The following is an 18645-nucleotide window of genomic DNA, read 5'->3' as shown; positions in this document are numbered from 1 at the left end:
TGACTTGAAACACAAAGGACTGAATAACAAATGCTGGTTCAAAAGAGTGTTTGTGAGCATCTATTGATAATGCAGCCGAGCAATTGCGAACGCAGGCGTAGACAAGCTTGTATACATACAGAATCAATGCACTTAAATAATTTAAGTATGGTTGCCTCATAAAAGATGAATAAAACATCAGCGCAGACAAGTCTTTGATTAGTGTGGTCACTAGGACTCCAGGACAGGCACAGATGAACATTTGATGAAGATCAGATCATCCTCTTCTTTCCTCACTCTGCAGAAGCTCAGCCAAAGAAAGCCAGTAAACAGTGCACTTTTACATTTCTTCTACCTCTTGACACATTGACACCTCTCTCACACCCCCACCATGAATTATATATCATCTGTGCAAACGGCAAGAGTCCAATTCTCACTTGAAATGTTGGGGCAAGTTGTCTAGCAAGCGCCGAGCCCCTGACAGGACCGGCTCTTTTCCTTTGCAACTTCGCAAAACGACAAAATGTTGAGTCCCTATTTAAAGATGGAATAAGAGGGAACAAAGACGGAGAAAACAAAAGGGGTCCAAAATGAGATTTCTGTCAGAAAATTATCGAAACCAGCAAAGATCAAAGACGATTGGAGAATTTCCTCCAGCGCCAACCATTACGCCGAGGAACAAGAGGTACAACAAAAAATATGAGGCAAAAGAAAACAAATACAGAGGGAATATGGAAGAAGCCCCATGTGGCCTTATTATAAGGGCTACACCGCAGGTACTATATTCTTTAACAGCAGTGCTTTATAAATTCTGTCATCTTGTTAAGACTGTCAGGACCACTGACCCTCCCTTCCCCTCTAACTGGGCAACTGGCATTTTGAAGCTCATTCTTTTAACCACAGCTGTCTGATTGCTTTGGTTGAGCACATAATCCAAACGGCTTGTCTCAGCTAATTGTTTGCGCTCCTTCCTCCAGCAGACACAGGGCCGAGGATGAGAGTGGGAGCTTCACTTATGATGGAGAGAGGGCAAAAGGGTGCCGGGATCCTATAGTGCTCATTATATCTCCCACTGTCTCTTTGTTGTGTTTCATATTCACTAGTTCTCCCGACTGCGAAGCAAGCAGCGCTCCCACTTAGTCATCACGCCCGAGGGGTGTAAGAGCACGGGTCCCACTTTCGCTGCTGTCACAACTCGCCTATGTTAATGTTTATAATGAGGAATGAGCCAGATCATAGCGGAGAGTCACGCAGCTAAATGACCAGATACGAGCTGAACTGTGGCATTTTGTGCTCCATTTAAACATTTACAAAACAATCATTTGGGACTATGAAACACCAGCACTGAGAAGTCTGAGGCCTCCAACCTCAGTGCTTTGAAGAAGTGTCTGCCATCTTTCTCTCTGTTTTTTTTTTCTTCTTTTTTTTGTGCTTTAGTGCCACAGTAGAAATCAACTGTTATCTTTGACTGTCCCGGCCCCAGCTTCTGAAGTACTGGAGGACGAAGCGAGACTGATTGTCAGAGGTCGAAAGGCTAGGTCAAAGCTGGCTCATTCGTCAGACAAAATGCTATTTTTATTTCCTGTGCGGTTGAGGAGTAAAGGGGGGGAGGAGGGAGGTGGGGAGAGCGGGAGCAGCCTGCTCTCTCATTACCAGCGCTATCTCAGTAGTCCCTGCCAACCCCCCTATTACGGCACTTTTCTCTCTGGGGCTGATTCGAGCTCAACTCCTTGTTTTCCCCTCAATGCACAACACCTACATTTACAAGTCTTCCCTACAAGTTATCTTATACATCGTTTGTGTCTGTGCATGTCTGCGTGCCGGTGTGGTCAGGACAGAAGCCAAACTTTGATACTCAACCTAAAGGTGAATTTTGAGGAGCACGCAGAACTGATTTAAAGGGATAGTTTGGGTTTATTTGAAGTGGGGTTGTTTGAGGTACTCTTCCACAAATTACCTGTAGTAAATGACGGTCGGCACGTCCTCAGTTTGGAGAACCAGTAGGAGTACTGGTGTAGCTGGACAGGGTCAACAGCAAAAAATACATTTTAGCCAATTTTAAAAAAAAGCCAACCTAAAAAAACACAATATCAGTTCAATTGTATGATATATTTAGAATATTTTCATTGCTTTATCTTGCCATCAGACAGCCTTTTCTTCCGTTATATTGCTGCCTCCTCACCACCCTTGGACAAAAACAGTAATTTTAGCCTGGAGAAAATAGGAGTTGCTGGTCTACCACTGCCTGGATTGGCTAGTTGTTTGTTCTATAGTGTGACTTTGGTGACTTCAAACTAACCCTTTAAAACATCAAAGTCACACAAAAACACGAACAAACTAAACGATTGAGGCAGTGGTGGAGGAGCAACTTCTGTGTTCTGTGAGTTGAAATGACTGTTTTTGCCAAAGGAGTCTGTTTGCTTTGGAAAGAGCGATATTTGGCATCTAGAACAGCAGTTTTCTGTCACAAAAAGGATGTCTGATGACAAGGTAAAGCGGTGAACATATTCTACATATAGCATCATTTTTTTAGGTGGCTGAAAGGTGGCTTATGCTGCTGACTCCGCTTTTCTTACTATACAGCTACTCCTGCTGCTTCTCCAAGCTGGTAGCCAACATCTATTGAAGTAAAGTTGCCACAATACCAGAGTTTTAAAGAATGTCTGGGGTAAGAGTGCTTCCTGGGATTAAAATGTATTTGTTTGAGGTTCTCCTTGGATAGGGACACTAACACAAACAATTAAAATGCCTGTATTGTTACGTCACGGTCGTGTTGGACTTTAAAACAAACAAGTTTCTGCATCACACCCCATAAAAGAATAAAGAAATGCTACTTGATACCATGACATGAAAGGAAAAAAAGTTCTAGGCACACAAAAGTAGTAATAGTGTCTTTTTTAAAAAAATTAACAACCTGCATATTGTGCTGGTACTGAAAAGGTTACTGAATACCATCTGGCTTTACTACAAGCCCAATTTCAGGCAGGACAATAAAGACTGAACTGAACTGAGGTATTGGATGAGCACTTAGGTAGTTTATTTTTAAAAACAGGTTTGATACTTTCTGTTAACTCTTAATATTGTTTTTTTTTATCATGTGGTACTGAAAAGTGGTGATACTTTTGACAACCTTGTACTGTAGGTAGGTAACACGCTGACCATGGATAAGAATCTCATACAGCTATACTTCAAAAAATCAGTTCCCTTTAATACTGGAAAACCGCCACAAAAGCAAAGGTCTGTATGTGTGGAAAATAAGCTACTTTTTGGTCTAAGCTTCAGTTATACCTAAGATACCAACTTCATGACATACCTGATTCATGGCACTAACTACTTCTGTGAATACATATTGAATAAAAAGAAATAGCATTAACACTTTCTAGAAAGCATATCTGAGCAGGTGCTCATCATATTATAGCCTTTAGAGGAGGCCGAGCCAAGGCCAACATGAATCATGTCTACACAAAAGGTCTTTGACGATCTTTCACTCCATAGAACTGCGTGTGCTCCATCCAGCATCAAGTATGGTCAGGAGATGGTAAGTTCTCATCTCATGTTGAAGGAATTCACGTTTTCTGGCCCTCAAAAAGGAAAATATAGTTCAAAAACCTTGTAAAGAATGTACTGAGTTCACAGGAATGAATAAAATCTATGGTAGCTTTTGTGTAAGACCAGAAAATTACAAGCATGTAAGCTGTGTATGTTTTCCTTAAAGATACTGAAAGGTTGTGGCTTTTGAAGTAGTTCTCACAGCTGGAACATGTGCATCGCGTCTTCTACTCAGCTCAGATATGTCATTAAACTGAGATAAAAAAAAAAACTGTCAACTCAAAACATATCTATCTGCTATCGTACTGTCTTAATGACATTAATGTCTTAATGTCTCTGGCATCATTTAGGACTTCTGTAAATTAAGAGCTAATTAGAAGCTGCAGAGCTGTCAGGAGTTAATGAAATTGTCCAATGTGAGCCACCTTGTATTTTTAGGAACTGCTCTAGTCTAAACACAGCTGTCATTCTCTAACAAGGTGAGGTGAGAGGGGACAAACAAGCTCCCCATTACTGCTCTGCCTCACGTTCCACTATGGGAGTCCATAAACCACTGTCTCAATTGCCTTTTCAGTGAGTCACACTGATAATTACTCCACTGGAGGTAAGGAGATTTAGACTCTATGAGATCTGGTAATTACAAAGGTGGTCAAAGGAAGGTCATTTTTACTCTGCGGATTAGATCGGAGCACTTGTACACTGATGAAGTGGATAACATCACTGTTTCTGCACTCATTCCTTCACTTCCATTGTTAACTTTTATCACCGGTGGTTACTTTGTGTCACATTGATGACACTCGTTCACGTAACAAAATATTAATTACTTAATTTACTGATCAATCTGTTAGTTATGCTTTTTCAATTAATGCAATCCTTGTAGTCAAACCCTTAATACTGCAATATAAATACTCCAATACAAGTAAAAGTCCTGTATTGAAATGTACTTTAAGTATCAATGCAAATCAACAGCTTATGTGAGTGCTATAATGTTTCTGTATATTATTGGTGCATAAATGTGTAACTTGTGTATATCTGTTCTAGATGGAGCCAATTTTCATTATTTTGGATACTGCTGGGTAGTTTAATCTATAAGAGCGCATCATATTTTGAAAACTTGTTATATATTTTGTGTGTAAAATGTCAATCTGTAAAGTAACTACAGCTGTCGATTAAATACAGAGGAGTTTTAAAAAAGTTTCCCTCTGAAGTGTAGTGAAGAAGTATAAAGTTAAATCCTCCTGTAAAGTATCTAAAACGTATACTTAAATACTGTGCTTGAGTAAATGTACTTATCACTTCAGCATTAGCTCCTCGATCAATTGTTAACATATCTGTGAGTTGTTTAATGTATTTAAAAAAAAAAAGCTGTAATTGTCTTTGTGCAAAGAAAAAGAAGAGAAACAAACAAATGAGTTAACAGAGGAGGAAATATGTTCTTATCACAGGTTTTCTTAACACAACGTGGAACACAAATTGGTGTTACACTCCTTTTACCAGCGAGTCCATACAATTGGTAATCATGTTAAAGGAATGGAAAATAGATTCCTGCCTTGGCGATGGCTGGAATAAACATGGAGAAAATGAAACGTTAAAGGAACTAGTGAACTACTGAATAAAAACATTACTCAGAGCCACAGCAGGCAATATCACTGTTTCAGTCCTGCTGCAGGAGGAAACTCAGTGACTACACACACACACACAAAAAATATAGGCAGTTAAGATTTGAGCAGAGTCGTGGAGCCACAGGGTTTTAGAGAGTAAACCACATCGCTTGTAGGGATCCAGAGATAATGCTTTCACTTTGTGATGCAAGGCAATATCAAGCTGTGTTGTAGAATTCTCACTCTGGGGGAAGCATTTCAAAGAATCAAATCCTCTCCATGGAGATGTTACACATACAAGAAAATCCCTGTGTGCTCGATAATGTTGCCCTTTTGGTATTGCTTACGCTTGGTTATTGATTTCCAAAGTGTGGTCCAGGGACCTCTAGGGGCCCTTGAGAGAGTTCCAGGGGGTCCCAAACAAAGTAAAATTTCCTTCTTGAGAGAGAAAATAAAAATTATTGTAGATTTTAGCTTTTTCTGCCTTTTAGTACTGACCTGTGCTGTCAAACTACGTGCTAATGAGGCTGAAAATGTGAAAATGTGCTTATTTTCTTTCTAACTAAAGATGACAGAAGTTAATTTCAGAAATAAGTTGAACTCTGTCTGCTCGAGGGTTTGATAATCAGTGAAATTAGTTGGTTCACTGTCTGATTTTAACCAAAAAACAAAAAAAGAGTGTTTGAGTTCTGGACTGTTGTTTGGACAAAAGAAGCAATTTTAAAATGTCTCTTTGGGTTTTGGGAAATTGTGATGAGCATTTTTCACAAGTTTTTGTCATTTTATAGACTAAGCAATTAATCAATAATGAAAATAATTGTTAATACAATAATACAATGCCTTGAAACACTTTCTTTAATCAAATGAATGACCAGACCAACCCTTCTATAAATTGAAATACATTCAGTCTCATTTCTAATACTACGTGGATAATGTGTAATACCAGTGTGCCCAGTAAGGGGTCCCTCGCCTTTGTCCTTCAGAGTCCAGATGCTGGTGGACCCCCACTCCTTCCTTTAGGAAAAAAAGCGCCTGTCTGCCTGGCAGGACAGACCGGGTTATTACAGCGTGTTCATGGTCCCATCATGTGTCGTCAGACCAAAGCGGAGGCCGCGAGTAAAAGCCTCATGCAAAATTTATGTTCATGCGGCTGTTTCAGTGGGTGGAAAAATCAATATTGCGGGCCTGATGCACGGAGATGACTGAGTGCTCTCTGACTGACAGTAAAAGCTGAGAGAGATTGAGGGGCTACATTTACTGCTCTAGAAATGGAGTGGAGTAGAGTTGGCCTAATAGTCTAGTTCACCTTAAATTTGAATTTCATTGTGGCTTATTTTGGTAACAACTTGGATACTGAGGGCTTGAAGAAATTACGCCATTAGTGCGAAAAAGAGAACAAATCAGCAATAAGCAAGCTTGTTTTGAAATCGTCTAAAACACATCTGGCGTTGTGGTTTCTGAGCAGCTAAAGTATTGTATATTATGGGGTTATTAAGCCTTCCCTTCCTTTCCAACTTACACAGATATAAAATGATTGTAGAATAATCAAAAGACAATGTGGGTATGAGGAGGACATCATAGGGCTTTTGTTCTGCGCTGCTTCGCTTACATATGCTTTTGATAGCGTGCCACATACCCACAGTGCATTTGGGGAGGAATGTGAGAAGAGAAACGAAAGAAAGTGAGAAAAAGAAATTCAGTGGGATGAAATAACCCCAAACAATGGGATTTGCTTTCCATTCTTCTGCCTCCATCTTCTGTCTTTAATTATTCCCTTTGGTTGTCTGAGGGAGCGTGTAAGCACTTTCACACAGCACAACATGCCCAGCAGCACAACACTGTCTGCCTTAGTGATGTGGAGACTTCTGAGTGACACTGAGCCTCTTGTGATTATTAATGCTGTTTAATACAACACAGAGCAGCCACTATGATTGAGGGAAAAAACAGATTTCAAAATGCATGCATTCAAAATGCAATGTGAATGGAATTATGTTCTACACGAGCACTGTGCTTGAGATACATTTCTTCCCCATCCTGCTACATAAACAACATGTATGAACGCTAATGTTTTGTAGATGCAACGCTGAAAATGTGTATGTGATAATAACTACCAAGTGTGCTCTATTTTGTACACAGTGTTTAATGGAACCTCAGCTGATCCTGGTGGGATCCTTTGTGCCGGTTTAGTAGTTTCTTCCTGAATCGCATATGAGATATTTGAGAGCCCAGAACGATGTATGATGAATGAAGTAGCATGCTACTTATACGCTTATCGTGCTCACTGACTAGCAACAGGTTCAGCAAAGGGCAGCGGCAGTAAATGAAATTCCGCACCGGGACAATATATCATCAAAAGAAATGTATGCACCCGAAACTTACAAGCCTTCTCCAGATGCGGACAAGGTGCCTGACGGGGTTGGGGGAGGGGGTGAGGATGGGATAGTAGGGGGGAAGAAAAGGAGGAGGAAGGGGGGGATAGGATTTTTTTTTTTTTTTTTTTGCTGGATGGGTGAGGAGCAAGCAAGGGGAAGCAGCAGATTTTGTTGAATCAGTTCTATTTTCATACTGGCTGATCTGTGTCTTTTAACCATTTCACTGCAGCTGGAAAATGAAAAGTACCAGGGCTAATTTCACAGTGAGAGCTCACTGAACAAAACCCCCCACGGTCTGTGGAAAAAGGTGCTAAGTCTACTTTGTCATTGTGAATAACGGCGGTGTAATTCAGGAAACGGGCGCGTGTGTATGAGAGAGAAAAGTAGAAAATATATTCAGAAAGAAAAGGCATGAAAAGCCTTTTTTCCCCTCTCTAGCCTGAGATGTTCTTGGTGAGGTTTACTTATAAGTAACAGATATCTCTCTCCAAACACGCTGTCCTGTACTGATGCCACAGGATCCATCTGTGATGTGTCTGCAGTTAGTCCAGAAATAGCACCCACGGGACTTACACACTCCTCAGGCCTCCTACGGGACCTTTTAAGCTGCACTGATACTGATAAAAGCCCCCACAAATCTGGACCCCAGATACCTCGACCATTAATTAAGGTAATTAGGCCCTGGTCAGCAATTAGTAACCACAGATAGCTTTTAGCAGCGGCTGAGACGTCCCCGCTGCTGAGGGGTTTGGTTCCATACCATCTGCTGACAAATGCCACCACAGACTCTTTGGTTTCACAGACGGGGAACTGGAGAGCCGTGTTTAAAAATGACCTCTGTGTGATCCAGGCTGGCTCCCAGACTCCCACAGCTTCTGCTGCTGCAGGAACCACTTTGTTTGTTCTCTCTTTGGTTCTTTTCTCTTTCAAACATGGAACAGCGAGCTCTATGAAAATCCATACGTGCTGCACGCCGCCAGAGTGGGAATAGGAAACATTCACTGCACAGGGTATCGATCAAAATTAGAACATCTGGTCGGAGTGTAAGTAGTATTGATTAGAGCGTAATGCTACATTGATTTGCTTGTATTATTAAGTCCATGATAGATCCTTATTGATAATATGTTAGTTTACATTATGTTTTGTACAGTTTTATTGAAAGTGAGGATAAACCAAAATAATGTTGTACATACAATATAGTAGTTTTAAGCAGTTTGAGTCATTTTGAAAGAAAAAAGTTTAAAATTCTCTGATTCCAGCTTATTAAATGTCAATATTTTCTGGTTTCTTTAGTCCTTTATTAAAGTAAACTGAATATATTTGGGTTTTGGACAAAACAAGACATTTGAGGACATCATCTTTAGCTTTGGGAAACAAAGACTGACATTTTTCACAATTTTCTGACATTTTATAGAGCAAACAACTAATCGACTAATAGAAAAAATAATCAACAGATTAATTGATAATGAAAATAACTGTTACTTGCAGTCCTAGAAACAGCCATTGGCTGCAACAATTAATCGTGTAATTGATTAGCCAGTCAAAAGAAAATTAGTTGCCATTAATTGTTTTGATAATCAATTTATCATTTCAGTCCTTTTCAACCACAAATATCAAACAATTGCTGGTTCAAGCTTCTTAATATGAGGATTTGCTGTTTTTCTTGTCATTTATGACAGTAAATGAAGAGTCTTTTGGGTTTTTGACAAAAGAAAGACTGGGAAATAGTGCACATGCATTTTTTGGACAGTTTATAGACTAATAAACTAAATAATTAATAATGAAAATAATCAACAGATTAATCGATAACACAAATAATTGTAATATGCAGTCCTGTTTTGAACAAGATCTTATTGAATGACATGAGGAAGCATTTACTTTCATTCTAGGTGAGATTTATGATTAGAAACCTCAAGATATAGGTGATGATTCTTGTTTTACAAGTTTCAATGCTTTGAAAGAAATCCTCAAAAGGTCAAATATTCAACAATTAGAGTATATTAACTATACCAGTGGTTTTCAAACTGGGGTCTGGGGACCAGCATGGGTCTTTGAGTGGGTTTTCTAGGGTCCCCATCAAAAGAAGTAATAGAATATTTTAACTTCTATCACGCTTTTTGGAATTCAGAACAAGGGAAGCAATAGGGTTGATAGTAAATGAAGAGTCTTTGCGTTTTGGACTGTTGGTTGGACAAAAGAAGCAATCTGAGGACGTCACTTTGGCCTCTGGGAAATTGTGACGAGCATTTTTCACAATTTTCTTTTACATTTTAAAGACTTAACAATTAATCAATTGATCGTAAAAATAATAGGCAGATTAATTGATAATGAAAAACCTTATTAACTGCAGCCCTACCATTAACATCTTATTAAATGTTTTTAATAGTACCTGCGATACAAATACACAGGGAAATACAAACAAAAGCAAAGAGCTGCTGAATAAATGTGAGAAACATTCACAAACAAATGTGGCATTTATACTAATATCAAAATACAGCAGTTTGTGTATTTCATCCTGTGGCGGAGGAGTGTGATATAGTAGAACGTGAGTAGAACAGACTGATAAAAACAGGCTGAATACACACATTCAACCTTAGAGAACAGATCATGCAATAACTCGCATTACTGGGGGAATGGGAAATAAAGGATGCAGCTGTGCTACTTTACACAATTCCACATTTGAAGCAATCGGTGATAACACCATTTTCATTCCGGTTCAGTCCCATAAAATTACCATTAACATTACAGCTCATGCAGAACACAGATAAATGTAAAATGTCACCCAGTTCTGCCAGGCGGGAATTCCAGTTCCACAAGATTACCATCTCTGTCTGCTCTCTCCCACTGCACCTTGTCTAATATTTCATTTACAACATTTCATAAGTTCATTTTCCCCTCACTGACCATGTAAATCACAAATCAATTTTCATTTAAAATGCTTGACTACAGATTGTTGCTGAAAGCTTCTGAATTGCGCCTCAGCAATATGGCAGACCTTTAGCAAATCTTTCGGAAACAGTCTGGTCGGAAAGAGGGAGGAAAAAAAAGTGAGATGTAATTTCTTCAAAACAACTCCGGGGCCAAGTGGTCAAGGCATTTACTGGAAGCATTTTACAAGTGTTGAAATATCATGAAAACAATACATCATTATGTATTGTAATTTATATCCAACTCAGTGCTGCCTCAGACTTGTGATCGACTGCTCTGCTCAACAGGAACGATAGGCTGATTATGTGATGATGAAAGATGAACGCTATTGATTGCGCACAATTGTTGGGGATATCTAATCAATACATGCAACAAAAATACTGAATATTTATGAAGGATATCAGTTTTTTTAAAGAAACGGTTCAGATAATTAAGGTTTTATTAAAAAATACCCACACAACTGTTAATTTGGTTGAAAAGACACCACAGTATGCATGTTTTCTCAGTAATTACACCAGGGAGAAGGTAATCTGTTATAGTTCAGGAGCCGTGGGAATAGAAAACAGCTGGATTAAAATGGAATAATTTAGCATTTTCCTAATCATTCATGTAATTGGAAGCTAATTTGAAAATTTGCCATGATGACATTCAGACTCCTAATTCGGAAAACCTATCCTCTCCTTCTCCACTAAATAAATGCATTGCACTCTGTGCATACACAGTGCAGACAGACACAGTGTGTAATGCTGAGAGACTCTCTTGTATGTGTGTTTATGGCAGGTGGTTTGAAAAAAGCCTCCCTCAGTGTTTACCAGTGAGGGCAGATGTCAGGGTTTGCTGTGGAGGAGCAGGTACAGCCACATCTGATTAACAATATTATTGTCCTCCTCCACATCGCCATAAAGATTCATCCTCCCCCCCCCTTCCCTTTCTTTTTCTTTTCTTTTCTTTCTATTTCAGGCTCTGGCAGCGTGCTGTCCTGTGGCATGGCTGAGCCAGAGTGACACTGCCACCATCCACAGAAACAAAACACGAGTCAAGAGCCAGAAGGTTAAGACAAACATCACTACAGCTTCTTACCAGACAGAAAACAGAAAATATCATGGGATACATACATTTAAAAAAGCATCCTGTATTTTCAAAACACAATGTGCATCATTTGTACTGTTATTTTTGTGCAATTATGAAACTTGAATTCAGAACAAATCATCAGCATGTCTGCAACAAGTGAAACACCAGGGGGTAAAATTTACTTACATCTCAGCTTCAAAAAAGACATCACAGTATAAATCATGAGTCTCATGGGAGAGTCTGTGTGTTCACACTGTATGTGCGCGTACAGTAAACCTGAGTGTAAATCTGTGTGTTTGATTCCAACCCTCTCTTCCCTCCTCTGTACATTTTGATTGGTGCGTTTTTTCCCCTTCTTTCCGTAGCCAAACTGTCACAAAGGCAGTAACCCCACACGTTTCCAAGCTGCTTATTGAAGACAAACAATAAACCACTGGCAGATATCAATGGCAGAGATGAGAACCCGGGTGCCATATCTGCTGGGACTGCCTGGCGAACCTGCCTCTGCCTGCGCTTCATCTCCAGCAGCACCTCTCACTCTCAATTATTTGGCTGCTGTCACAACAAATCAATCAAATTACCGCTCCAGGACTGTGTGCAGCTGCTCCTATTGCACCGCTAGTTGCATTAGCTTTGAAATGTATGAGGTCTACATTTTATCACTGTTATTTATTTAATGCAGCTCTCTCCCCTGCGAGTCATCTTACAACCACAGCAAAGTTAAATCATTAAAGGACGACGTGGAATACATACTGGTTGAGAACGCCTCAAATTAAACAGCGATGAGGGAGAAGGGATGGGTTTGGCCTCTATTGTGTTAAGATGGCAGATGTTGATGTGAGGAAATGTGGACTGGGTCCTCTTAATGTACTCCTCTACTGGCTGACTGTGCACACAAACAATAGATTATTTCTTTTCTTATCCCAAAATGATTCCACAAATGCACACATGAGGAAAAAGGAGCCCACAATGAGCAACTAGTGTGGCTGTAACAAGCCCAAGAAGGATGCTTGAAATTCTCTGGCTTCGATAATATAATGGGTAAAGGGACACAGAGGCATTCCCACAGCAGACAGAGGTTAAGTCAGTGGCCCGGCCCGGTGATCTAACCTCTTAAAGGAGCAGCAGTCAGCTGAGGCAGAAGAGATGCAGTCTGACATGTCTAACTAGTGTGGAAACATTTGGCTCTTCCCCCAGGAGCCCACCCTTTGGTGCTGTAATGAGCACGGTGATTTCCCTAATTTGTATCACACCAACAGCCGCAACCTGCGAACGACACCGCTGAGCGTTTTCATCAAAACGGCAGACATGCCTTTGATTGGCATTGACACCGGGTCTCATTACTGCAGGTGAGTGGGATGTCGACCTTTATCAGGAAGCTTGAGTGCTGTTTTGTGTTTCCTGCGGACGAGTACAGAGGAACAATGCTCTCACCTCACCATTAGAACTCGGCTCTCTGATGTGATGCGCTGCCTGGCTTTCTGCTGAGAGCAAATAAGATGGGATATGCTTATTAATATGAAAGAGCTCCAGTAAACTAGCTTCTTGCATTACCTTTGAGTGAGTCGTAGAGAAGAGGAGTAGACAGATGAGACTTTGTTCTGCTTCCTCCCATTGGGCATTACATGTACAGTGCTTTGATACGACTAGTTTTACAAGTATGGTAATCATGCTTTGCTTGTTATAAAATCATGTGAAATCTAAACCTATTAAAAATGCAGCAGAAAGTTAGCATCATATCTAACAATAAAAACCTGCAGATGTTTTGTCTGCATCGGTCGAGCACACTTATATGAGAAATTGTGAAAATCATGTATGATTTTTTTATTCTTATGAGCCGTCATATTTACAGACCTCTAGCATGACCCAACCTAGTTTTGCCTCTGTGAAGTCAGCTAGAATTGTGTGCACTCTGTCACAAAAGATAACTTTCTCCCTTGTTTAGTTTCATTGGGAATTTGTTTTTACTGCATGTTTGCAGGCATAAATCATTCTGACAAATAACCAGTTACACTGGTGCCTGTGTTTACTGAGTCTGCCACAAGATGCTGCTCAGTTTTATTTAAGCAACCGCTCCGACTTTATAGCACAACCCCATTACAGTGATAGTTATTCATCACAGTCTGAGAGAGCTGCCCTCCTAAAGCTCACAGCAGTCGAGTCGGTTCCCTTCTGTCAACATTTATTTTTACAGAGCCCGCTTTGATTAGCGTGATCAAAACATATGATCAAACATGCTGTTGTTGCTGTTTGTTCTGATTTGTCTATTCATGTCATTCCCCTCATTAAAGCTGAATATGAAAATGTACAAAATGTAAACAAATTGGGCTGGAAAAACCTAATTTTGGTCTAATAAAACTTGTTTAACCTCAGACTCTAACTGAGAGACTAGCATGCTGGCTTATAGTCTAATAGAATACACTTCCTCCACCCTCAACCTCCCATTCCCCAAGACAAACAGCCTTATTAGTTGGTCATTAGCCGCCTCATTACATTTAAATACAGCCATTGGCTGGGCTCCTCCTGGAGTCTCATTACTGTGCCGCACAGTTGTCTTGTGTCTGATCTGACGCTAATTAGCTAGCAGCGTGAGTGCTGTAAAGCACACTTGCTCCTGAGGTCATGAAATGAGCTGACTGCTCCCTGGCGACAGCACGACGCTGTATTATATCTGTGATTAATCAGGCCTGGAGACCCAGAGGGGCAGGGAGGGGAAGCGACGGGGACGCAGGGGCAGAGGCTAGAGTTGCAGTTGTCTGACAGAGGTGCTGTGCCAGCAGGCCTCATTCAGCGGAGCTGTGATGAACTCAGACAGGGGAGAGTGGAGGAGCGCCGCGTGGCCAGAGGGGCCCGGACACAGTCAAGACATTTAGCTTCACTCGTGACTTGTGTCACTTTCTCTCCATGGAGGTCCCTTCAATGCATCCCCTTCAGATAAGAGGACGTGCGAACAGGCAGTCTGTCAGTCCACACGCTTAAAAAAAGATCTGCCACAGAGGCATTTCTCCACAACAGTTTTTTTCCGCTATCTCTCATGGATGGGGAATTTTATCAGGACATTGGATTCCAGACTGTCTGTTGGTTTGTTTAGCAGCAGACAATAAGGATGACTGAGAGGTGTTTGTTTTGGCATTCTGACACTCTGACAATGTGTTTGTCGATCAGTTCATCAGATCACTGAAGCCTCTGGGTTGTCCCTCATGCACTAGGAGGAAGATCTGTTGAAGTGTGAGTCAGACGGGCCTGCTGGGCCCATTATCGTCCACTACTGATGGATACATTGAAGGGCTTGCTAGATAGATGTGGGTTTATTAAAAGCTCTGCCCACAGCGATGGCTGCTGTTATTTATGCATGTTTGTGTCCATTAGGCTTCTACCTCCACATTTCCTCACTCAGGGCATCTGTCCATCCATTTCCCCACATGAAGGGAGCCTTCCCTGCACTTTGTGCTGCACTGGCATTATTGTAATCTCCATCCTAAAAACACACTGCTTTACATGTAGCCTGGCATCTTTTTACATTAGTGCAGCTCTCTCATCCAAGATTCATGACTGACGGTTTCCCCATCCATCCCTCAATCTAATGGTATAAAAGAGACAATGTTTTAAACATTAAAATGAAAACCATTTACAACTATGATCAAAAGAGAACACTTGGGCATTAAAGTTTAAAAGGCAAGGATAAGTACAGCCATGTGGATGGACAGATGAGGTGGAAAAGAGATAAAAAAGTGAAGTACAGTGCACTCTTATGCACTGGAAAGAGGCATAAAGTGCTTTTGCGCTGCACTGCAAAACGTTGACCTGTAATTAATATGGTTGTTCCTCTGGGCAAGTTGAGGATAGCGGCTTTTTGGGATACAAACCCCTGAAGGATTCTTACCTGCTCAGAAGCTTTGTAAAGCATTTTTATTAAGGAAAAAACAAAAACTGCTGTAAAACTGATGTAAAACAAGCTCTTACTGGGATCAATATTTGTTGTATTTGTTACTAATAGTTCATGGTGTCTCATGCTCTATCAACCATTATGTATAATACAGGAAAAAAACTTTATTCTTTTTAGAGCATCCAAATTATTTTCTACTTTCTTCCTGGGATATCATGTTGACCCTGTTTTGTCAGAGGAACCATTTTTTTCTGTAGCGGTGTAACTTGGCCCTGTTTCTTACCTTGCAGGTTCTGGAGGGGGAGCGTCATGATGCCCCCTGCAGCAGCAGCAGCCACCAGGCTCTGGATGTTGGCTGTGGGCAGGGAGAGGACGAGGCCCTGCTGCCCGCCCAGGTGTCCGCCTGCGTTGAAGGGGATGAGGATGGGCTGGTTCATGCCTGGCGCCGCCCCGGACATCACACCGCCTACTGCGTTGGCCAGCTGCTGGGCCACCAGGAGAGACTACAGCAGACACACACAAGAACACACATTCATAGCATTATTGGTTATATAATCACAAATGGGTAGTTTTTCCTTTTAAATGTTTTTAATATCACTAAATATTAATATCACTGTTTGTTCATTCTGGGCTACTGTAGAAACATGGTTGTGCAACATGGCAATCTCCATGGAAAAGGACATGCAGCCTCTGTAGATATAAATGGCCAATTCAACAGTAAAGAAACACATACACAAAAAAATGAAAAAAAAAAAAAAAAAAAATTATATACTAATGAAAACATACTTAGAAATATATACCATTTTCTGCCAATAAATCCATGTAAATCATACACAGCTGACTTTTAAGGACTGCCTGTAATGTGATTACTTGTGCTTATTTTACTTAAAATTACTTTACCATGCTTGGGGTATAACTACTCACTACTCTCATCTTGTAAACATATTTTTGATGACTCATTCTGAATTCCGGGGCAGTTACATAAGTGCAACCAATCAAATGTGATTTGGGTTGACTGGCTAACTTAGGCCAAATAGTGGCTAGGGGGGGCAACATAATAGGTGGTGTGTGTTTGGATTCCAGCTGATAAATCTGTGAAAGAAAAAAAAAAAACAAAGAATGTGGTTGAGGTCTAATTTTCCATTTTTTTTTTCCATTTCCATTACTGTAGATTTTTTTAATCCACGGAGGGTGCAGGTCCTCTTCCATGGAGGACACCATGTTGCACTGTCATGTTTCTACAGTAGCCCAGAATGGACAAACCAAAAACTGTCTCCACTCCAGATAAAGCCTTTTGCACGTTTTGCGGGTTTTGTGGCTGCAATAGGTTACACACACTACTTGCTTGGAATGGGAGGGTGAGACTAGCAGTATTCACTTGGTTGCAAACTACAAGCTCACAACTATATAAATCCTACACACTGGTCCTTTAATCCTCCTTCTCCTGGTCAAACAACATGGGTCAGGGAGGTATGTGTGGAGGACAACGGTCTACTGCAGCTCCCTGCAAAGCCTGGTATCGTGTTGAAAGAAGATGGCAAATGTCCACAGGGGTGTTTTTGGATGCAAGGGGACGCTGCTTCTCAGCAAAGGGTGCTAACCAGCAACGGGCAACACCCTCCAACACATTTTCTGGCTGGACCTGATGGCCTAACATGGTGGCTTGTTTGGAAACTCTCTTATGTGACGAAAATATGTTACGGCAAACATTTTAGGCAAGAAATAAGTCATGCAGTTGTTGAATCTGTCTTCACTTTAGACTGACAATTCCTATGTTTTTTGGGAGGTTTTCACTGGACACCCCTGATTTGTATAAAGCCGCCTTGACCTCAACTTTATGCAAACGATGAGCACTGCGGTGCTACCAGAATACACTGCATGGCTGCTAACATAGACAATGAATGGCAAGCATGGAAAGGACGAATCCTGTGGACACACATCCTTAACTTCTGTTTAGCTGTAACTTTAAATGTGAAATCTGGTGTTTTACAAGCATCTGTCATAAGAATACAATATTATTTTAGTTAATATAGTGGATTACAGTAAAATCTTTTTTCTATTCAGAATGCACAATACAATTAATGTAAACTTGCAAGTAATGCTGGATGATATGGTTGAAATCATTACATTACATTACATTAATATTGAGGATATTTTCCAGTAATGGCATATATCACAATATAGCAAATACATAAATCACACAAAATAATCCAAATGTTGTGTATTACACAAGACCAAACCCAAACTTAAGATAATTTTGTTAGTTTATTTGATCAAAAACATTAATTCCAGAATTTTGTAGAATGATAACATGATAAGATTTGTCTGTTGTCGATAAATCATAACACAGCATGCTTGTTTGCAGAAACATAGTTGTTGGCAGAAATATAGAGTAAGGACATCACACTTAGTTGATGAATATGCACTATTTTACACCCTGGGATGCTTAATTGAGACAAGCAAAGCAGTGAAGCAGATGAGACCAGAGTGAGTGTCACTAATCAATGTGTTTTGATGAATGCAGTTGTTTTGCAGATGAATTCTGTGCTTTGCTGTGTCACAGACTGACAGTCAAAACACACCGCCGTTGGTACTGACAGAGATCAGATCCAATCTTTGTGAAAGAGCTGAGAATTTTTCTTTCACAGAGATGCAGAGTGATTTATGTTTCATCCCATTGAACAAATCTCTGGTACCGCAGAAATGTGCCTGAAATACACAGTGCTTTTGGGAAAAAAAGAAAAAGAAAAAAAGTAGCAGTACTTCACTGTTTTGATGAGGGATATAACACATCACCCTTGTCTCTTCGTGTATCCATTCATTCATATTAGTTAAAGTGGAATCTGCGCAGTCATACCCATAGAGGAAAAGATATGTTATCAGAAGTATCGCTCTGAGATATTTTACGCAGTAGAAGATCTCTTCAAATGTATTTTCCGAGGAAGTGGGTTTGGAAATACACCGACACATTTTTCATCGAGAGCTTTGAGCCACAAGTGGGAAGGTTTGTAGCATGGCTGAAATCTCCATGAATACGCAGGGAATGACATCTTAAATTTCATTCATTCTGATAAAACCTTTTTCAAATTATGTCAGCGTTTGAGCATGTCAAACTGAATTTACACAGGAGCTACGAGACAGGAGATACTGAAGATGCTGCAAAATCCAACAAAATTACTGTTTAAACACTAAATTGAATTGTTTGGAATAAAATAATAAAAGTACAATGTCAGCTTGTGTTGTGTCCACAGTAAAGCAG

At 40.3% G+C, this 18645-nt stretch overlaps 1 protein-coding gene across 3 annotated transcripts in view; it reads right to left on the bottom strand.

Annotated features, from left to right (window-relative positions):
• The window catches only part of pou6f2 (POU class 6 homeobox 2), an 88626-nt gene that overhangs the window by 46226 nt on the left and 23755 nt on the right, over positions 1–18645 (bottom strand). For all 3 annotated transcript variants that reach the window (XM_084747675.1, XM_084747677.1, XM_084747676.1), the window contains exon 4: positions 15670–15889. In XM_084747675.1, coding sequence (XP_084603801.1) covers positions 15670–15889 — 220 coding nt within the window. The remainder of the gene's footprint in view (positions 1–15669; positions 15890–18645) is intronic.

This window comes from Lutjanus erythropterus, chromosome 21 (assembly GCF_056507025.1).
Source record: "Lutjanus erythropterus isolate fLutEry1 chromosome 21, fLutEry1.hap2, whole genome shotgun sequence".
Lineage (NCBI taxonomy): Eukaryota > Metazoa > Chordata > Actinopteri > Lutjaniformes > Lutjanidae > Lutjanus > Lutjanus erythropterus.
The sequence above is the reverse complement of the archived record's forward strand: the minus strand, read 5'-3'. Positions and strand labels throughout refer to the sequence as shown.